General features: G+C 39.6%; 1 protein-coding gene across 2 annotated transcripts in view; it reads left to right on the top strand.

Moving 5' to 3' along the window:
* The window catches only part of LOC119732508 (ribosome biogenesis protein BMS1 homolog), a 40,046-nt gene that overhangs the window by 12,659 nt on the left and 4,429 nt on the right, over positions 1 to 22,958 (top strand). For both annotated transcript variants that reach the window (XM_038206051.1, XM_038206052.1), the window contains 17 exons: positions 179 to 300; positions 879 to 1,078; positions 2,832 to 3,083; positions 4,440 to 4,565; positions 5,187 to 5,892; positions 7,045 to 7,146; positions 8,114 to 8,289; positions 10,421 to 10,502; positions 11,813 to 12,105; positions 13,064 to 13,150; positions 14,432 to 14,533; positions 15,557 to 15,737; positions 16,494 to 16,552; positions 16,840 to 16,962; positions 20,306 to 20,453; positions 21,274 to 21,449; positions 22,574 to 22,738. In XM_038206051.1, the coding sequence (XP_038061979.1) occupies positions 179 to 300; positions 879 to 1,078; positions 2,832 to 3,083; positions 4,440 to 4,565; positions 5,187 to 5,892; positions 7,045 to 7,146; positions 8,114 to 8,289; positions 10,421 to 10,502; positions 11,813 to 12,105; positions 13,064 to 13,150; positions 14,432 to 14,533; positions 15,557 to 15,737; positions 16,494 to 16,552; positions 16,840 to 16,962; positions 20,306 to 20,453; positions 21,274 to 21,449; positions 22,574 to 22,738 (3,100 nt within the window). The remainder of the gene's footprint in view (positions 1 to 178; positions 301 to 878; positions 1,079 to 2,831; positions 3,084 to 4,439; positions 4,566 to 5,186; positions 5,893 to 7,044; positions 7,147 to 8,113; positions 8,290 to 10,420; positions 10,503 to 11,812; positions 12,106 to 13,063; positions 13,151 to 14,431; positions 14,534 to 15,556; positions 15,738 to 16,493; positions 16,553 to 16,839; positions 16,963 to 20,305; positions 20,454 to 21,273; positions 21,450 to 22,573; positions 22,739 to 22,958) is intronic.

Here is a 22,958-nt window from a genome sequence, read left to right as displayed (position 1 = left end):
GCATCAAAGGTTAAAAGGATAATGATACACTGGACTTTCTCAAACTCTGTATCTGAGTAAGAAATGTTGAAGCTGTGTTCAGGCTACATATGCACTGCCAACAGCAGCCCTTCCATTTTGGGAGTAGCCCTCTTGACCCTAGAATTGTGCTTTTTGTCTTGTTTATTATCATGGTCAGAATGGAAGATTTGACGGATCCAGAGCTGTGTCGGCAGAATCCCAAATGTGACCGAACCGTCAGCTTGTATGGCTACATGCGCGGTACACCAATGAAGAAAGGTTGTAGCATACACATACCAGGTACGATATTTACTCCCTTAAAACACCACATTGGTGAATTCATTTGTCCCCATCGCCCTGGCAAAGGATGCTTCTAACTTCTTTGAGTTCTCATTGGATACATTTTGTATGGCCAGTGACTTGTGGTCAGCACTTTTGTGTGCACACAACTTGGGTATATGAAGTAAACATATTGTTCTTTGCAAGTGAGCACATGGTGGTACTGGCATTCAGGTCTCAGTCATATATATTTGTCACCATTGAAGGGTTATCTTCAGCACGGATTCTCAGCACAGAAGTAATCTGTACTGCATTTAACACTTGCTCAACATGTGAGAATTTTGTACAATCTGCAGCGTTTGAATAGAAGTGAGGTGTGCTTCAGTAAATGTGTATCCCCTCTCATTGATCTAAGTCGATCACAAATCTAGTCTCAAGTCCAGTCATGAGTCAGGTATTAAACAAAACGGGGGATCCATGGTAGCAAAGGAATGCTTTGTACCTCAGTTCATTTGTGATTTGACTTGAGACTGATTGTAGTGTGATTGAATCGTGATTGACCTATGATAAACTGATTCTAAACTCTCTTGCATTCTCAGGCTGCGGTGACTTCCCAACCAAAGACATCTCTTTCCTGCCTGACCCTTGCCCACTTCCTGACAAGGAGAAGAAACGCTCTCTGAATGAGAAAGAACGCCTGATCTATGCACCCATGTCTGGTGTTGGTGGCATCATCTATGATAAAGATGTGGTGTACATTGACTTGGGGAGTAATCGTCCACACAGTGAAACCACTCTGGTAGGTGTGAACTCCGTGCAGTAAGTATGGATGAGACATTGAGGGATGCATTGTGCACTGGTGTGCATGTGCCTATACAGGGTGTATCAAAAAAAAGTATACACTTAGAGAAATGTATCAAAAAAGGATGTTTTATAAATTTTCAAAAATCTGTCACTAAATATTGATGGACCAAGGTCTTACGCTTCATTTGCCACCATGTCAATCTTCAGCTGTTCCGCATGAGTGAACACTAGCTATTTACTTTCACCAGATTTCAATTGGCTTGCGCACAAAAGTGAAATGGTTAAAACATAATCAAACACCGTGGTAGGGAAGTTTAGGCATGTGCTTTTTTGCTCACAAACTTTCATGAAAATTGGATTAACCCTTAGTCCTCCACAGGCCCACCAAGTTTGGACTCAAGTTGCGCCTTCCTCAAAACATTAACAACAGCATGACCTTACAAGTCAATGATTAGGCCTAATGGTAACCGTCATGAGGGAATGCAACGTTTGCACTTCATGCATGCACGATTCAGTCTTCGACGTGGCCACCATTTCTTTGCACACAGACTTCTGCCCTCCTCAGCATGTCATAAACTGCGCACCTAATCATTGCGGCATCCTGCCTCACAACAGCAACTTCGGCAGTAACACGTTCTTGCAGGTCATCCAGGTCTCTTGGTGGAGTGGTGTACACCTTAGACTTAACATGGCCTCACAGGAAAAAGTCCAGTATGGGGTAAGATCGGGCGATCTTGGGGGCCACTCGACGGGCCGGTTTTAATGCGATGAAGCGATCGCCAAACAATTCAGTGAGACGTTCAGTCACGATCCTCCTCTTGTGCGGTGGTGCCCCATCTTGCGCCCACCAGGCACGCCTAAATTGTCCATTTCTTCTGCCAGGACGATAATGACGAAAATCATTGACATGCTGAGGAGGGCAGAAGTCTTGTGTGCAAAGAAATGGTGGCCACTTCGAAGACTGAATCGTGCATGCATGAAGTGCAAACGTTGCATTCCCTCATGACGAGTACCATTAGGCCTAATCATTGACTTGTAAGGTCATGCTGTTGTTAATGTTTTGAGGAAGGCGCAACTTGAGTCCAAACTTGGTGGGCCTGTGGAGGACTAAGGGTTAATCCAATTTTCTTGAAAATTTGTGAGCAACAAAGCACATGCCTAAACTTCCCTACCATGATGTTTGATTATGTTTTAACCATTTCACTTTTGTGCGCAAGCCAATTGAAATCTGGTGAAAGTAAATAGCTAGTGTTCACTCATGCGGAACAGCTGAAGATTGACATGGTGGCAATTAAAGCGTGAGACCTTGGTCCATCAATATTTAGTGAAAATTTTTTGAAAAATTATAAAACATCCTTTTTAGATACATTTCTCTAAGTGTATACTTTTTTTTGATACACCCTGTAGAATGGAATAGACACACAATAACACAACTAATGAAAGTTGTCACCCTCATGACAAAACATGACTGACCAAAACCTGGTCTATGATTGACTACAACAGCAAAAAACTTCCTACAAGGATACAGTAAAATTCAACGCACTAATATTACAGTAATGTTACATAGTATCCATTCTTCAACTTTTTGGGGGCATGATATTTCCATTAAAACAAATTGCAGATTGCAGATTTTTTTACTTTTGGTCTCAAGAGACTTATTGTGCTTACTGATCTTTAATAAAATCATTACTTGAACTTACATAATTGTTGGCAGTATTCTGACATTCTATGCATATTCATGTCACCAGGAGGAAGACAAACCGACCAATGAGCTTGTCTCAGGCCTGATCACTGCCCAGCATACCTTGGATACCAAGATGGCTGCCAGCAAGCTGGCATTATTCCAAGGTTCAACACCCATGACATCAAATGAGGTTACCAATGAGCCGCAAACAATTACTATGCCGACTGAGGAAACCGTGGCAACCCAAGACGGCCGCATCAGGAGGCGGGCTGTATTTGTTGAGGGTGGAGATGGAGCAAATGATAGTATAGAAGAGGTATGCAAGGTTTTGTGTGTTTGTGTCGAAGCATGGACCCTATTCACCTTTTAAATGAGGCTTAAAACATTAGGGTAATTCTAATTATAAATTTTGTATTATTCATCGGAGCAGACTGGTATTAATTTGTAATGAATTTTATTTCATTGCTTTCATTTCTACTTGCAAATTCCAAAACATAACCTCGTTTTCTATTTAATGTGACCGACTCGTGAATAAAGTCTATTGCAGTCACTGTGTGGATGTCCATACAATGCAGGCACTCAAGACATTATGTGGACTTACACAGGTCCACACAGTGTTTTCCACTTTCTGAAAAACAGTGTTACAAGCATTTTTGGGTGAGAGTTATCAATAACAAAACAAAGTAGAATATTGAAGGAAATCAAGGTCAAAAATTCCATTATTGGAAGTGGCAGCATTTTTCAACATGTCATTTCTTAACTACATGAGAACAAAGGATTGTCCACAGAGTGTATGTAAAACAAGTCTGGATGGGCGGGCCGTCACCGCGTTATGGGGAAGTTTTCATTGTTAAGCAAATTAGGACCAAGTTATGGGGACTTTCTGCTGTCTCCTAAGCATCTTTGGTCCCCATGGGACAACTTGTGTGTAGTCCCCACAACTTCGGAACAAGTATGTGTGTATTTGTATGGCTTTATGATAGAGGACGGACACACAGAGGGAGAACAAATGATCCTTTCAGTCCTCGAGCGCTGGGTCTTTTGTTGAAAATGATCCTCGATCATACGGTTATGTGCGTAGTCTATGGGAAAGTCTTATATTACAGGGACAAAGGGAAACACAAAGCATTGTCCTTGGGCATATAGAAATTCACGTCTGGTTGTGTGTAGGTGTGTAAAAGCACTGTTTCCTTATGACATGTGAATATTAAGTCTAGCCCTCTCCTGCCTTCAAAGTCCATCAAAAGGTTTCCTTAAGGAAGGTCAAGCACTGTCAATGTTGTTTTACATGGGGCTTGATACAAAGGGGTGGAGTTGAAGGACTCGGGTAAGGTTTACATTTACTTCACATCAGTTTTTCCAAACACAAATTAGGTAGGCTTCATGTTTGAATGTGTTGAACTGTCACAAAACATGTCCCATCTTCAGGGAAAGAGCCATGTCTTTGGTGGTTAACTATTTCAAAGACTCATCCATTATCTAGGAATAACCAAACTGCCACGTTGTTTCTGATATACGGTCAACATGTGCACAAATCAGAAATAAATAAAGTTGATCACCAGTTTGTTTTATATTGAAATCACTGCTTCATTAAGCAATGCGAAGGGCATTGTCACTCGCCTTACTTATGATTAAAACTAAAACATCCTCTAACAATGCTTCATTTGTCAAGGATGATGACGATGATGAAGAAAGTGGAATCGAAGAAGATGAAGATGATGATAGCAATGAGGATTCCAGACAAGCACCTGATTCCAAGCTGGATTTACAAGAACATTGCAGGAAAAAGTTCAAACAGGTATCTAAATGTGTCTTCTCACAAGCAGACTCCATGAGAAGTTGAATTAGTATTTGATTTCAGGTACCTCTTTGTGATATCATCTAGAAGTTCAAAACATTGTCATCACCTTATTTATTGACACCCCCTCATGATAATGCTCAGAATTCTTTGAAGTTCTCCAGTGTTTTATACTCGGATAAATTTACAATTATCCCAAAAAAAGTCATTAACACTTCTAATTACTTCTTTTGATATGGGTAGAGGCATTATTTATGCTTTGTATTGGACTAGTTACCCATCCCAACCCTATTCATACTGTGCAGAGATTAGATTATCTTGTCTTGTTTCAGTGTGAGGTGCTGGTTCTTCCACACTTTCCTCAGTAGCCCACACCTTGAGTGGCCTTTGACCTTGTGATGGACAATTTGCATTAAAAAAAATCTTGATACAATATTTTTGACTTGGGTAAGTTTGTGGATAAACGATATAAAATAACCAATGGAAAAAAATAAAAGTAATTCTGAGACAAAGGGATAACACCATACGTCTCTCTGGTGTATCTGCAGACCTCTCTTTCGTACCATCCACCATGCAAAGCCTCACCACATTTTATGATTTGTTTAATACGTATGTCTGTAGGATTTTGGGGATGTTGCCTTTGCTGATAGTGAAGATGAACTTGAACTACAACAAGAAGTGCTACCATGGAGCAAGAAATCTTCATCAAGGCGAGAGACAATCATGGGAAACTCATCTCAGTGGGGGACAGAAAAAACAAAGGAGGGAGACGGGAGAACAGCAAAGATGAGACACAGAGGAAAAAAGGAAGAAGATGACGGGGAGGATGAGGACAATGATGATGATGAGGAAATCAACATTGAAGGTGATGATGAAGATGTAGGAAATGATACTGATGACAGCATGGAAGACGAAGAAGAAGATGATGAAGCTGATGATGATGATAACTTTCATGTCAGTGAGTCACAGATGCAACTTTTCAGAACAAGCAGAACCAAGAGCAGCTCTACACCACATTCACAAACCAAAAACCTCTCCATCAAATCGGGTTCAAAGAAGGAAAGAACTAAACAGAAGGATGTCACAAAGCCCAAAATCAAAGACAACCACCTAGACAGTCAAAGCATTGAAAACAAGGGAGGTGATTCATCAGAGGAAATGAGCAATCAAGACGAAGAGAACAGTCATGACGAAGAAGATGATGATGATAATGAGGGGGATGATGAAGATGACTATGAGGAGAATGAAGGATGGCAGGAGGCAGCCAGTCTTGACCAAGATGAGGACAGGGCTGATGATGGAGGAGAGGATTCTATGTTTGGATCAGGTGAGTGCACTGCTGCAGTACTTGGGCAAAGATTGCAGATACACCTCATGTAGTCAGCAACTGTGTAAAAGAGAAGTGTGGTCCAGAGAAGAACCTTGTGATGTTTAGAGCGTATTATACAACACCTGAATAAATCCCCGTCACCTGATTGGTGGATCGTTGATCACATGCCATTGAATTATTCGTACCAACGCGTGGCGCGCAGCGCACAGTGCAATGGAAGTTCTATTGCACGGTGAATAGAACTTCCATTGCACGGTGTCACTGCTGCTGGTAGTGGCGCTGTTTTAAATCGAGATAAATTGAATATGATTGTTCTCAACCTGTTGAACAGTTTGCATTAATAAAATATGATGAACTTGTCGAACGTTTAAACAGTTTTTAACCTGAATAAATTGGCTATTAAAAGTCAGCCAATCAGATGACAAGGATTTATTCAGGTGTGATATAAAACAAATAATGAATGTTTCGCGTTCGTGCAATGGAAAGAATAATTTCATTCGGTGACAGATGAAATGTTCCATTCCACTCGGCTTCGCCTCGTGAAATGGAACATTTCATCTGTCACCTCATGAAATTATTCTTACCATTGCACTCACAAACATTCATTATTTGTATACTAACCAAACTGTCATTGTCTGTATCGATGGTTCTTCTCAGAACCATACTTCTGAAGTTCTCCTTCATATTGTGTGTATTAACATTTCACCCGAGTTGACGAAATTAAATTTGTGACTGTATTCCACAATATGAGTGTGAAAGACAATTTTCACTATTTATTTTCCATATGTGTGACACAGAGCATACTTAGTTGATCACATTTTTTAACATTATGATGTATATGGACATCATGTGGGTTGAAGAGATGACAATTCCTGTTGATATCCATTTGTGCAAGATTTGTTTAAGGGCTTGTAATTCAAAATGAGCTCTGTTGACATTGACTCATTCTGTAATAATAAAAATTGCATTTATTATGCGCGTATACCATATAATGTTCAAATGCGCATTACAAAATCTGAACAGTAGCTAAAATATTTTCTGTACAATGAAGTCCATGCACCGTAGGCTTCACTGTCATCACCAGGTGCTGATTGCTAGGCTGTACACTTTCATCAACAGTTTTATCCATAATATCTTTGTTGTATTCAGGTCATCTGAAGTGGAAGGAGAACTTGTTGGAAAAGGCATCGCAGTCATTTCTGAAGCAGCAGAGTAGCACGCCCAACCTTCGAAAGCTTGTCTATGGGAGTGGTGGGTCTTTTAGCCTTTTTCTTAGATGTGTGCATTAGGCCAAAAAAAAAAGTCTCCGGTTTCTGGTATGCGCGCGTCGCCGTAGCCATGCGCGTCGGCAAAATGAAAAAGGTTTTTTTTCAATAAAAGATGATGTCTCAAAACCGCCAAACTCACTGGTTTGACTGGAATTCTGCTGCTGCACAATCTTAACGTGTTTTTAGATGGGGTTATGATCGAGAATAAGCTTTATGTGGCCTCTCTGGACTCTTATATATTTTCACTAAGTTTAGTCGGGCACCATTTGCGGTCATCAGCCGACATTTGAAGCAAAAAAGTCAGGTAAAAAAAAAAAAAAAGCCGCGTCGCCGCACCACTTTTTGGACAAGCTCCATACCAGAAACCGGAGACTTTTTTGGGGGGGCCTTATTGTAACTTTGATGTTGTGAACAGAATGTTTATCAGTTCAAGCAATGCATGTTTATAATCTATAGGTCATATGTTGTTTCCATCCTTTGTTTCTGATCTAATGAAGGATCTGAAACCTAAACGTATAAAATTGAGAATTGTATGGATGAGACTTTTTAATGTTATGTGTCCTAAATTACTTCAGACCTCAAAAAAGTGACCTGCTTGAACAGAATTTAAAGAATAAATCTGAGACTTTAAATAACCTGAACAAAGTAAACAAAGGTCTTAGTTATAGTTTGCAACAATGTTCTTGGTCAGTTGATTGTTAAAGATCAGCAGAATTCTAACAGTTTTCAGATCCTTCATAATCCACCGGGAGGTTTTGAGAATTCCAGAATACAGGAAGGTAGACCCTAGCCATCATTGATTGATTTTGGCTTGATGCCTCTTGAAAGTTATTACAACAAGTCTACTTCATGCCTGCCCAGTGGGGGAGAATGGAGGATTCAGGAAGGTTCCTATCCAACATTGTCAATGAGTTAGGGTCAATATTCTTCTCATTTGTTCAATTGTGAAGGAGGCAGCCATAATGAAGAGGATCAGGATGAAGACAAAGAAGATGATAATCTTGGAGGTCTGTTCAAGGTGAGCAAGCCGGACAAGGACTCCAAGAGCAAAACCAGACGAGAGATGAACGACCTGGACTGCTCTTCCTTCATTGTGGAACATGTCAGGGACTGGACCACAGAAGAGGTGGGAAGAAATATAACTATCAAACTTGCATACATACAATTTAGATTAGCTTGAGAAACATTATCCAATAGGTATCACTAAACTGACTCTGCCTAAGACCGTTTGCCTGAATTTTCACATGTCTGTTTTTATTTGGTGTCAAAAGTTATGCAGTGAGAACAAATTGAGGCAAAGGGGAATTTAGAAAGCTTAGCCTAATCTTTGGCTTCAACGTTTGAAGATTTTAGGCCTGTGATCCCGGGACTTCGGCTCTTAATTGTTTTGTGCACTGCTTCAGGGCCATCACATCATGATATAAGGCCATGTACAGTCGACTCCCGTTATAACGAGCTCGGTCATAACGATAACCCGGATGTAACGAGCACATTCTCCCAGTCCCGATCAATTTGTGTACATTACTATGGGGCAATATTTGGTTATTACGTGCACGGACATAACGAGACTTCGGCTATTACGACGATTTTGCCGACCCAATGCGAGGAAAGCATTGTTCTCAACCCATTTACAACGACATCTTTTCAAAACTACGGGCATTGCAGCTTGTCAACGACAGACCTTTTTGTCCCGAAACGGGTATCATGCTCCCGTCTTTCAATTCAAGCAACACACTTAAGCTTCACCCATCAATGTACCTTTGTAAAGACTTCAACCCAACGTTATTTCATCTCGCCGATCTTTATAAATAAATTCCATGGGACTGTGATAATCAGCGCAGTGGACTAGTCGCTAATCCCCCGCTGCGGTTTCCCTTAGCATGACCAGGGTTTGAAGTTTGCTTACGACTGCGGTACCACGTTTCTAGATTATTACAAACGGACAATAGGGGGCGCTCAGGAGATAAGTGTTAACATTGTAAAGAATAGCCTTAGCACTGTCACCTGAACATCGCCGGGGTGCGTAATTGCTCCCTATTGTTGGTATCATAAAACAAACGGCTCTTTTCAGAGCCACCACAACTTCCAAAATTCAGTCTGTCTTGAACGGTAAAAAAAATCCCCCCCCCCAAAAAAAAAGGTTAATCTGAAGAATAAAAAAATATAAATCTTAAAACAAATAAAGAACCCCTCCGGCCCCGCCGATAAAACAATCCCAATGAAAACAGGTTTCCAAGATCTTCAAACGCCCCACCACATATACATTGTACAAATGTTAATCCGAAATTATTACTTTTGTTTATTTATTATTATTAACTTAAAAGAATCCCTCCAGAGAAACAATCATCACCAATTGCTACGAAAAGTCAAAGTTCAATTACACATGGAGACACTTAAACCCGGAAGTAATATTAGCGCCCTCTCTTGCCCGATTCCAGCAAATGCAAAACGAAAGCAAAATGTCAATTGGCACGAATGTGCACTATAGTTAACTGAAATAATTACACTTTCAAAGAATCCCTTCAGAAACAATAATACCCAACTGCTCTAAAAAGTCAACAACAAAAAGTAAAGTTCCACATCTAAGGATCAGGAGTCACTAAAATCCGGAAGTAATACATGTATTGGCGCCCTCTCTTGCCCTATTCCAGCAAATGCAAAATGAAAGCAAAATGTCACTCGGCACGATTTGTGCGAGTGACCTACTTGCCTGATTCTTCTCAGCGATGATGCCTTTTCCTCGGGATTCAGGTCCTCAAATATTAAACAATGTTCCCTTAAAGGTATTTTATTTATTTCATTTATTCATCACCATCAGTTAAATATTTAATATACGTTAATAACGGACGTTCATACCAACAAACGACCATCTTTTCATGTCTTTGGACGTGCGTTACACGATTAAAACACGCGCGCACATGTACCGTACCTTGTGCACAACGAATGGGGAAAACTGCGCTCCGGTTTTAGCGAGGTTCCGGCTATAACGACAGTATTGTGAAAGTCCATCGGACCTCGTTATAACGGGAGTCGACTGTATTCCCAATGGGTTTGGGTATCAAAGGTCTCTAAATGATTCTGAAGCCAGCAATGAAGCCTAAAGCCTGGTGTTAAGATAACACATAGGCTTGAAGTCAAATTGCATAATTTCTTCTTACTCTCTTGATATATTTCTGTCTAAATGAAGAAGCATTATCAAGTGCAGTTTATGTCCTTGAAATTACTCCATGTATCTGTATTGTTTTTTCCTTAATCAGATGAAGGAGCTGATCCGTGACTGTTTTGTGACTGGACAGTGGGAGAAGGAAGATGATGCTAAAATGCTCCTAGACCAAGACGGTACACAGTCACCTATTCCTTGAATCTTCTTGTATCCACCAAAGTCCGACTATGTGTGATATCATACAGGCACACTCTTTATTTAGTTTTGGGCTTCAAGTGCCGTGGCTGGGCTGCAGTAGTACAGGCCTGAATCTACCATAATACAGCGCGTCCAAAAATACATGCAACTTTTTTTTTGCGAGGCTCTAGCGTCAGCGCGGAAACATGTACCGCCATTATTTTATATACCATTTTAAAGCTTGGAATCTGAACTTTATCCCTGGTGAGTATTGGTTTGATATTTAAAAGAGTTTAAAATTATTTTTGTTCAAATAAAAGCATGTCAAAACAAACTCAACCGATTTCAAGGGAAATCAATGATGCGGTACATCAGATGCAAACTCGAGTCAAAAAGCTGTTGAAATAACTAAACAAAAAACAGTTGATTTATATCAAAAACACATTGAACTTGAAATGAAGAACAATATTGTGAATTTATTTAAGGTGTAGTCTTTTTGGATTGAAAAGAAAGGTAACACAGAAAGTACATGTATTACGAAAGTCGGATACAACAAACATTTTGGCCGGTCCCGTGGTTTTCGCTATAACAGGAGCCGACTGTAAAAGGCAACGAGATCGTCACATCATGCTTATGATGAAGCTTTTCCACGTTAGAAAAAATGTGCATGATTGATTTTTCTTAAAATGGTTGAGTTGACATGCTTTTATTTGAACACAAATTGGAAGCCTTTTTAAAATCAAAACAATACTTACTGTGATTAAGTTAAGATGCCAAGCTTTAAAATGATATAAAAATAATAGCGGTACGTGTTTCCGCAGCGACGCTAGAGCCCCGCAAGAAAATGTTGCGGGTCTTTTGGATGGATTCAACAAAGTTGGGCTTGGAACAGCTAAGTCTGAAAATCATAACAGTTTATTTCAGTTACTTTGTGGAACTTGTTACATTTGTTTACAGAATAGACCCTTTCCATTCAGCAGCCATGTTGGAGGTGTTTTATGTTGTTATTGATATTCAGTCACTGTGAGTGCCCTGTGCAACAAAAGCACGCACCTCAAAGATTGCTACATTGCAAAGGATCTAAACCCAACATGTACATGTTTCCTCATCAGCAAGTGCCAGGTCTGACATCACAGATGACAGGTTGTAGGACAGTTTTGTTACTGGATTTTGTGTGGATATTTGAAGTGTACAAGCTTGTGTTACAACTTTGGAATTTGAGACAGTTGTTGGAAGAAAACTTGATTTGCTGCTTTATTTGATTAAGATATTGATTTTAATGAGTTTGTTTCCATCTGTCCTGTGTCAGATGAGCTGTACGGCGACTTTGAAGACTTGGAAACTGGTGAGGTTCACCGAGGAAAGACACAACCCACAGAAGTACACTTTGCGGATGACAGTATCAGTGACAATGATGAAGATGATGACAGCAATTATGAAGATATGAAGATGAAATCTAAGGAGGAAAATGGAAAGAGTGAGAAGGAGAAACGTTTGGAGAACAAGAGGAAACTGAAACAAGCATTTGACCTGGACTATGATGGCAAGGGAGATGGGGACTACTTTGATGACCTGAAGGCACAGATGGCTGATCAGGCACAGGTATAGCCTTTCGCCAAGGCCATCGTGGCTGACAGCGGTGGAGCTGCGAAAACACGAAGCGACTGGAGCAAAGATTAAGTCAGCACGGATGAGTGGCAAAGCCACGAGGCCTTTCCCAACTTGATTGTGTTGAATTATTCATATTTTTTATGCAAATAAGTAGAGTGCTGAAAGGTTAACCAATCACAATGCGGATTTTGCCTAGTTGCTTCCATTTGTGAAAGAAGGGTAGTAATGGAAAACGTAAGAGGAAATAACTATTAGTTCATATGAAAAAAATAAGTTCATACACTCAAATAATTTCTTGAAATACTTTTATAAGTAACATTAAAAAAAGACACAGATGGCTGATTGTGGAAAACTAGACTCGCATATTTTGTTTTTAAATTTTGTGCAAGCATCTGGGTAGAAGCCACGCGCGCCATGATTGGTTGGAATTTTGCTACCCTTTTGGGGTAGCAAAAATTGAGATTATAAAGAAAAACATAAGAAATTCTTGACAAGTTGGAAAAGGCCCTCATGGCTTCGCCACTCGCGTGTGTGGTCTCCCGCTCCAGTCGCTTCGCGGCTGCGCTGCTTTGTCTAATGCCAACAAATTAAGCCACGATGGCCTTGGCGAAAGGCTAGCACAGGTAGGAATGCACAGTATCAGGCTCCCACTGTCATAATCAAATCCTGGAAATTCCAGGAATTTAAAGCTATAAGTTGATATTCCAAGAAAACAAATCATGGACAAGTCATGGAATCCCTGCACAACCCGTGCGTGAGAATGCATATTATTTGGCTGACAATTGTCCAGTTTACATACCCGTTTTCTATACCTCCATTTTATGCGCCGGCATACCACGTGCGCCGGCTACAATTGGGTGCTTGAGCACCAGTGCTTATGATCACCATAATTATTAGATGTTGAGCAGAGAGTTGTAATGGAAGCATTTTATCATTTTGTTTATAACAGCTGAACCGGGCTGAGTTTGAAGATCTTGACGATGAGCTCAGGACACAGTATGAAGGTTTCAGACCAGGACTTTATGTCAGGGTTGAGGTAGGAATTCCTTATATCGTAGAATTCTCAGCTGACTAGGTCTATTCCTGATTTTTATGACACTTGGTTTCCTTTAACTACTGGCTTTTATGAATATATCACACATGGCTGTCTGTTCCTGGTCCATATTAGAAGTAGAGTGTACTAATACAGGCCATTCAAAAGTATCAATGTTTTTAAATTTCGATTTTTTTTTTTTTTTTCTTTTCCAAATTTGTTTGACCTACCCACCCCAATTTTTGATCATAAAATTGAGTTGCTATTCAATACAATCCAAATGCACTATGCCTAGGTCAAAGACGATGTGTTGACTCTGTGGGTCTGCCCCCCCCCCCCCTTGCACATGTGCCCAGATTACTTTTTGTGTTTCAACTAATGATAGGATATTAGATAGATATTTATTGGAAAAAAAAATTAACCGGAACACGTGCGCACGGTACTTGCGAGTCAAAATAGTTTTTGTAAGCTCTGGCAGGAGCTTCTACATGTCACTTGGTGGTTGGTCGGTTGGTCGGATGGTGAGTCTGTCTGTCTGTCTGTCTGTTCTGACCATACCTTTCAGGACACATCACCCCACTATTTTCACAAAAGAAAAACATCACCCCAGAAGAGAATCTTTAGAAAAAGGGATAATGGGAACACAATGCTATCACCCCACAAGTCCGTCTGGCTGGAGCGTCCGTCTGTCCTGGTAAATTGACCAAAAGTAAGGTGTTCCATAGGTGCCATCGGGTTTGCATTTTCAGCATTACAGTTTTCAGCTCTGGCAGGGATCAATTTGATGGATTTCATGCAAGACTTCTTGCACATGGCAAGAGCTTAATGTGCACTCGCAATTGTTTCCTTTTTTTTCACTTTTTAATTGAAAAGTGAATTTCGATTATTTTTCTTCACCCACCCACTCACATTTTGGAATGAAAAAAACCCGAAATTTAATAACATTGATATTTTGAATGGCCTATTTTCAGTACTAAATACTGAAAAAGACAAAATCCTATGCTCTGTATTTAGTATTTTTTATCTGTTACCTTGCCCTTCACTGACAATGTTATAAACAGTGTATGCACACTGCTGTTTAAGAGCTTGCATGAAAACTTGACAAGCTTGCTTGGTTGGGACTTGAACCCATGACCTCCTGTTTACTAGTGCAGACATCTAAACCACTTGGTCTCCAGCACTAGCTCTTAGGCAAAGCTGAGTATACAGTGCTTATATAATTCCACTGGTGATGGAAAAACCAAATATTATAACTGACATATGTACTTCATTGTTTTCGTCTAGGTAACTAGCATTCCGTGTGAGTTTGTGACCAACTTTAACCCAACTTACCCGGTCATTCTTGGTGGATTACTGAGTAGTGAGGATAACATCGGCTATGTGCAGGTGAGATAGAAATCAACTCATATCCCATTATGGCAGTGGGTCATGGACAATATTTTTTAAGCCCAGACCTCTGAAAACAAAATGATTGTGATCAAATACGCATTAAATTTCTCTCTATTCAGAAACTCTGAAGCCTTAAACCCCTGGTGAATTGGTTTGATTTGCCCAGACTTTAAAATATACAATTATTTTGTATTTATCATTTTATTTTACCAGGGTAGCCCCATCAGTTGTGTTATGAACTGTTCTCCCTGGGATTCCAACTAAAACTTTCAGACCGAAACGACTGTCACAGTTTATCACTCAATACAAAAAGCACACGGCGCAAATATGTTTGCTCAAATGTGCAAGTGCCAGTAGCGGATCTAGAGGGGGGGGGTTGGGCCACCCCCCTCCATAAAAGTAAAATGGAGCCACCAGTAATAAATGGAATGCTAAAGTTCCTAAATTTATTCTCAAATTGCCTTAGAATGCAGGAGAAAGCATCATAGATTTCACAATTCTCCCCTCCCCCTTTCCTAAAAGTTAGACCCACCCCTGCATGTATGTAAATGCTCACAGCATTGTTAACAGCTAATGGTCCCCTGTGAAATGGACAAAGATTATTGTGGCAGAAACTTGTGTGCTTATAAGCACAGTGAATTTTCTCCTACATCTTAAAGGAATGAAAAAAATCTTACAAAAAATTACTACTCGGCTTTTGTAAATAACCATAACCTCAAAGGAATTGATCACAGTTTGTGATAGCGACTATACCATGTAATTTATTTTGCAGTGAGATTATAATCTTCCCCTTAAAGCTTCATTTTTTTAACAGAGTTGTCTTCCACTCAATCACAACTCAGTCATGAGTTATCTGACTTCAAGTCAAGTGACAAGCAATTCATGTGAAATGTGGCAGAGATTCCTTTGTTTTTCTTCATCTTCAGTTACTCTTTACTTGACTGGTGTTTAGACTTGGGATTGACTTATGATTGACATGTGATGGCTTTTTGCATCTGAACCTTTGATCTGACATTGTAGATGAGACTCAAGAAGCATCGATGGCATAGTCGCATCCTCAAGACCCGAGACCCCCTCATCTTCTCTGTGGGCTGGCGTAGGTTCCAGACTATCCCACTGTACTGCATGCAAGATCACAACATGAGGACCAGACTACTCAAATACACTCCGGAGCATCTGCACTGCACAGCCTCCATATGGGGTGAGATCAGAGGGGTTCAGAATAGAAAAGTATTCGGGGGACTCACACTATCTTGTGGAGAACTGCTAGTTAAAAAGAATCTTAGTATAGTTATTTTCCAATTTTCTTCAGACGTATGTAGTTCCTTTGTATTGCAGCTATCTTTGAGGCATGTGTTTTGATTGCACATGCCATTGATTTGAGTCACCCTCTTGTGACTACATTGTTATTGAATTGAAATATCCCTACACACCTAACAGCTGGCTGCTGAATGCAAAGGGTCAATACCCACTACTTAACAAACACAACATGGACTTTTATATGAGGGGACTAGCTTATTGGGTTTCCTGATATTGAGTGTGAAATATTTTCTTACTTGGTAGGTTTGACACCTTTACCAAGTAAGGAAGCCTAAAGTTAAACATTTCAGCAAAGTAGGCAGTTACAGATAAAAGATGATGAGCTTATTTCCTAAACTCAGTATAGAGGGCAGTAGATTCTACTTGAGGTATAGTGTGATATGGACTGAAGTATGACAACATAGTTATTCTGATTAACAAATTTAAGTTTGTAAATCTCAAGGACAGTAGAACGTCACTGCAATGAATGCCTTGGGGTCCACTAACAGATTGTTTGGTATAGCTGTCATTTATAACAGTGATTCCAGCTGCCAATGCTTGTACATAAATGGGATGTTTAATGTAGCTGATCATTGGGTATGGCCTTGATATAGCATTGTTCAGTTGTAGTTATTTTGCCGTTTTTGTCTTATTTCAGGTCCTATTACTCCACAAGGAACAGGAGTTTTGGCTGTGCAGTCAGTTGCTGGCAGAAATGTAGGATTATTTTCTGTATATAGCATCATGTTGATGAACCCATTTCCCATTGCCAAGTTATCATGTTTCTAATACCAAAACCCAATTTTTCATTTCAGTACTCTTTTACATCTCATATCAAAAATGTGCCCTAAACATCTGAAATTATAACATTTAAAAGTGTGTCATATCATTCCACGTAAATGGCTGTAGAGAACAATTTTATGTGGAAATATTATTGCTGTATATACGCTGCAAATGTTAGCGGTGTTTGTAATTGTGAGAATGACTTCTTTTTTATCTTACAGCCAGGTTTCCGTATTGCAGCCACAGGAGTCATCCTAGACTTGGACAAGTCTCTCAATGTCGTCAAGAAATTGAAGCTGATAGGGACACCCATCAAGATTCACAAACACACGGCATTTATAGGTGTAAGTCCATTGTAAGGATTTAGTTCAAGGAACAAAGGTATCTGTAGATCGGCAAAATATTGTGCTTTCAATTATTGACTAATCATTTACAAACATCTTAATGGCAAGAAATCCATGTAATGTCCCACACATGTTTGCCTTCCAGCACTGATTTAAGCCATCAAATTATGAACCAAATTAAAGCTGTCAACACTGCAGCACAGCAAGTGAGAATGCACTGAGAAACATCAGCTCTTATGAAACGCAATTATGTTTGAACTATTCTTTTTGAGGAAAAAAAACCCCAAAACAAACTAGAGGTCTATGTCTGTTTCCAGCAGAACATGGGGCTTTTCTGCATTATGGGTTTTTTTTTTAATTCAGGTCATGTTTTTCTGTTTTGTGCAAAACTGTGTGCATTTACCTTTTATCTAACAAACCTGATTCAAAAAGAATTTTGATTTTGGAATATTGCGTTTGTGAGATACGGCAAAAGTCTTCAAAATTTTAAAAAATATATATATATATAATCACAAGATGACGTCACCTCAATATTTATTTGTTACACATCCCGGCCTACCTCCATACCAAGTTTCAATCCAATCTGACTTACTGTTCATGAGATATAGGGGCTTAATATATACAAGTTAACGATGACGTCACATGTGTAATGATGATGTCATCGTAACAATACTTGGCAGTGCTCATTATTTTATTGTGGTTTTAGTCTGTACCAAGTTTGAAAACAATCGGATTAATAAAAGTGTTAAATTTAGTAAGCAGAATAAAATTGGCAATATTAAAAAAAAACGTAAAAAATCTACCGATGACGTCATCGTGACATCATTCAAGATTTTGTGTACTAGTGTAAATTATCTACCCACCCACCAAGTTTCATGACGATCAGACATTCCTTTATATGTGTTTCAATAAAGCGCATTTTTCATGACGTCATCATGACGTTTCACATTTTACAAAATTTTGTACATATACCTTTTGCCTAACAAACCTAATACAAATTTTTTTTTGAATTTAACATATTGCATTCGTGAGATATGGCTTAAAGGTCCAAAACCTCAAAAACCTCATGTCTAATGATGATGTCATCGTAACAATACTTGGCAGTGCTCATTATTTTATTGTGGTTTTAGTCTGTACCAAGTTTGAAAACAATTGGATTTATAAAAGTGTTAAATTTTGTAGGCAGAATAAAATTGGCAATATTAGAAAAATCGTAAAAAAAACTACCGATGACGTCATCATGACGTCACACATTTTTCAAAATTGTGTACATATACCTATTGCCTAACAAACGTAATACAAAAAAGTATTTTGAATTTTGCATATTCCGTTCGTGAGATATGGCTTAAAGGTCGAAAACTTCAGAAATCGATATAAATTCACACGATGACGTCATTATGACGTCACCTCAATTTCGTCTATAACACATCCCGGTCTACCTTCATACCGAGTTTCAACCCAATCGGAGTTACGGTTCTCTAGATATAGGGTCTTAAAATTTGCACATATAAGATGACGTCACGTGACCCATGATGACGTCATCGTGACGTCACTCTTCAGGACACAATGTCACTATGGGGTCTTTACATGGGACAAGTTTCATTAGAATACGTGTTTGTTTTAGGTCCAAAGTGCCGCGGTGAATAAACGTGTACAAAGTCTATGGGATTTGGGGTAGGAACAAGAGGGGAAAAAAAGAAAGGAAAAAATCAGAACAGAAACAATGCTTTTCCGCTTTCAAGCGGAAAAGCAACAAACAAGTGGTTTGAATCAAGAGTAGCACCCTAACGGCTCAATTTTTGTTGAGGACCAAAACAGTGTTCTAAAATTACACACAAAAATTGTGCATGCAGCTATGTCTTGACAAGGTGTAGCTGCGTGCAATGTATATTGAAGATTTGTAAAACATGAGTAGCACTCATGCTAGTATGTAAACATGTATATGCAATATAATAACATTTTACCTTTCTATGATCTTTAAAGGTACAGTCCATCATTTGCAGCTCTCCAAAAAGTAACTGACGTAATTATTGTTCAAAAGCATACTTGGGTTAAAGATAGTAATGGGACTAAACTCCCTGTGAAATTATTCTTTCTGGCAAGCTGTCAGTTTGAAGAAATCAGTGAAAGAAGGCCTTTCCATGGAAATTTCCATTAGAAGTTCGTTTTTTTATTCGGCGACTTGCGCACAAGCGTTGACACGACGCATACGCGCGCACGGTTGTTATAATTCATCAGTTCAGAGCGCACTACTGCGTAGCTGCAATCGGCACAGTGAGAACGTGTCTCGGACGCTGAATTCTTGCCCAATTCAAAACATTACTCAGCAACTTTTGATTTGAAATCCAGATCCAAGAATATTGTTTTCTCGGAATATACAGCATTCACTAAGCTGAAACTTCATCAGGTTAGTTGTTCAGCACCCTTCTTTAGATTTTGAACACTTTTGTTGCTTTAAACAAACATAATGCACAAATTACAAATGATGGACGCTACCTTTAACATCAATTGATGGGAAATGCTTTTTAAAGCCCAAAAGGATGCATTCTGGTCAGACCTACTCCTTTAACTTTACCAGGGTCTTCCAATCTTATGTCATCTATCTCTTGATGTAAATGTCATGCTGTATTAAATTCCAATTAAACTATATCTTAATTTGAATTTGAGCCCTCTTATGTATTTTTTACTTTTTTTGATGGAAGTTGGTTGTGTAAAATGTAATTTGCAGGGCTAGACGTCTGAACAATGGGCAGGGTTTGTTACTGTTTTCATTCCAATAGCCTTATCAACATGATCAAGGTGATGCCCCACTGTTTGATTGAAGATGTGCAAAACACAACTGTTATATCGTGTGCTTGGATACTGTAATTTCATTGGTCTAGAATGGCCACGTGTCCGGACAATAAAAATACATGTCACACACTGAGGGTGATATCGCACTATACAACAAAACAATTGTTGACCGCTGTGATGTGGGATATGACATTTTAACACATGTCATATCCCACATCATGGCAGTCAACAATTGTTAAGTAGCACTCCTGCAAGTATATGAACATGAATATGCAATGCTATTACAAAATCAGTCCAATCATCAGCTTTGATCAGATCTGCACATGCAGAGCTGGTTTCCTGGGCAGGAAAAAGAAAACATACCGGGTGACAAACAATTCTTGACACAGTATTGTTTGACAGGTGGCTTTTTTCATGCAATGAGTCTGAAGATACTTTGGAAAGTATTTTTGGGAACAAGTTGCATCCAAAATTTCAGACCTTTAATTTTGGAAATGTCTGGAATTGATACAGTGGAAACCAATAATAATTTGTGTGTGTGTGTGTCTAGGGTATGTTCAACACCCCATTGGAAGTTGCCAGATTTGAGGGTGCTTCCATACGCACTGTCAGTGGAATCCGAGGTCAGATCAAGAAAGCCTTGCGGGCACCCGAGGGCGCTTTCAGGGCAACGTTTGAAGATAAAGTACTCAAAAGTGGTGAGCAGTGCGTGTATTCTAACATTTTGACAGGAAGTCAAACTTTGGTGTTGGTCTAGACCATATGCATGGCAGCCATCTTACATACCCATCAGAGTGGCATTACAAAGGCTGGCAAAACTACATCAATCAAAAGAGTAGAATTAGATTTTTGAAACAAATAGGAGCGACTACAAATGAAAGATCAACTATTGAGGTCATTCAAAAAAACTTCAGAGTCTAGTCAATGGAAAAATAGTACATATAGTTGTCTTGTCTATTGGGTTGACCTGAGTCACCTCTAAATACATTTTGTTGCAGCATAACTCTTTAACGCCAGTATGAAACAGGCTTTGGTTTTTTGGGGTTGATTCAAGAACAATGAATGAACAAAAGTGTACTCCATATATTTTCTACCGAGAACAAAGCACTGTCTTCTAAGATGGCTGCTGTAACCAATGTAATTGAAATATGAGACTTGATCAAGTGAGTTGAGTCACATGTCTGAGCCATGAAATCAGAGTTCAAAGCCAGGTATAACACTCAGTAATTATGTTGTCAACTATATGTTTTTCATTCCATCCTATCTTTCAAATAAAGCATTTTATTGACACATATGACATTTTCAGTTTTTAGGAAAGTAAACCTGAACATCCGCTCTTGGGTTGGAGTTTATGTTTAACTTGTTTTCCTTCATTAGGTTATCTATATGACAGTTATAAACCGTAGAAGTGATCAGGCGGAGAAGGGATATGTGCTCGGCATACCTAGAGCTAAATCCTGTGTCCCTCTTGAAAAGAAAATCATATCCAAATTTAGTAAGTTTGTCCTCCTCCTGCAGATATTGTCTTCATGAGAACGTGGCTGCCGATTGAGATCCCAAAGTTTTACAATCCTGTCACGACGTTACTCCTGCCAAGGGATGAGAAGGATTCTTGGACAGGGATGCGGACTGTCAGCCAACTTAGAAAAGACAAAAATATCAAGCTAGTCGCCAATCCAGACTCTGTCTACAAGGTATGAGTTAATTCAATCCATATTAAGACTGTTCCAACAAAACAAAGTAAAAAAAGTAGCGCTTGTTTTTGTAGTCATTGTCTTTTATTTCACAAGTTACTCAACAACAAGCTATTGAAATGAACAGTGATGAAGGGAAATATTTGTCATACCTCTCCCTTGTGATTGACTTGTGATTTGACTTGACTACAACTCAAAGAGTGCTGAGGTTTTGTGTCAGTGAATGCCACGTGCCACGAGATTTCTGAAGATGTGTTATATTTGTGATTCACAAATTTCATATCATCAGAGCTTACGAATGGGTAGAATCTTCCAAAACTCTGTCCTGAGACAATGGGTTCCAAAGATCAGCAAACTAAACTTCACACACATGTGATAGAATCAGGAGACAAGGGCAGTACTTCCCCCACCCCCCCCCCCCCCGACTTTTTTTGGCAATTTTTAGATTTTGGCCACCCACCACAACTTGTTGGGAGGAGCCCTTGTATTCGGTACGTACGTACTGTTCCCCCTCCTCTTGCCTTCAGAAATGTTCTGTTGAAGTACAAAGTTGACTTACTGTTGTGGGAACAGGCCGCACAATTATGACATTCTGATCTAAATTGAGACCACATAAATCATGTTACCTCAGCAAATAGCAGTGAATGGTGTCCCATTTCTTTTCTAATATGGGCGTCCCTTTTTATTTCTTTGGGTCTTACTACCGACTGACCCTATTTTGGGCTACCAACCCGAGAGAAAAATAACATTGTTTTATTACCGCAGACCCTGTCTGGAACTCCATTAACAAAACAAACAAACAAACCCCCCCAAAAATATATAAATAATGAATACAAGATTCAGGCAATAGGCTTTATGTTTTTTAAAAGCTATTGTAAATGAATACCAGATTTCTTTGCAAAGTACAGTGTATAGGAACCAGTGGAATCCCAGAAGATGACAGAATGTTGCCTCTCATCATATTGATACCATTACTGGTATGTCATGGCTGCCACTTCAGCCAGAACAACTTGGATTGAACCACAGCTTGTGCTAGAGACATCTTACTCATTCTTTCATCCCATTTGAGTCTTTTCAAAAATAGTTTAGAGTGATATTTTGATATGTTCTTGTTTTGCAAATAGCCTATAGAACGGAAGCCTCGTCACTTCAACGACCTTCGCATCCCCAAGTCACTCCAGAGGGAGCTGCCGTTCAAGGACAAACCGAAGTCAGACAATAAGAGAAAGCCTAGAAAGAGTGGGGGCAAGAACTTCCGAGCAGTTGTCCTGGAACCAGAAGAAAAGAAGGTGAGTTATTTCTACAAGTAACCACACAGTGTTACCTAGAATTGGTTGCCAGATATATTGTTTGTGCACATCCTTACTGCCAGGCGTGACCCGGGCGCAGGGCCTTACTGCCAGGCATGACCTGGGCGCAGGGCCTTACTGCCAGGCATGACCTGGGCGCAGGGCCTTACTGCTAGGCGTGACCTGGGCGCAGGGCCTTACTGCCAGGCATGACCCGAGC

Source organism: Patiria miniata, unplaced genomic scaffold (assembly GCF_015706575.1).
Source record: "Patiria miniata isolate m_02_andy unplaced genomic scaffold, ASM1570657v1 HiC_scaffold_24, whole genome shotgun sequence".
NCBI classification, from domain to species: domain Eukaryota; kingdom Metazoa; phylum Echinodermata; class Asteroidea; order Valvatida; family Asterinidae; genus Patiria; species Patiria miniata.
Note: the sequence above shows the minus strand (reverse complement) of the source record. Positions and strands in the feature narration are given on the sequence as shown.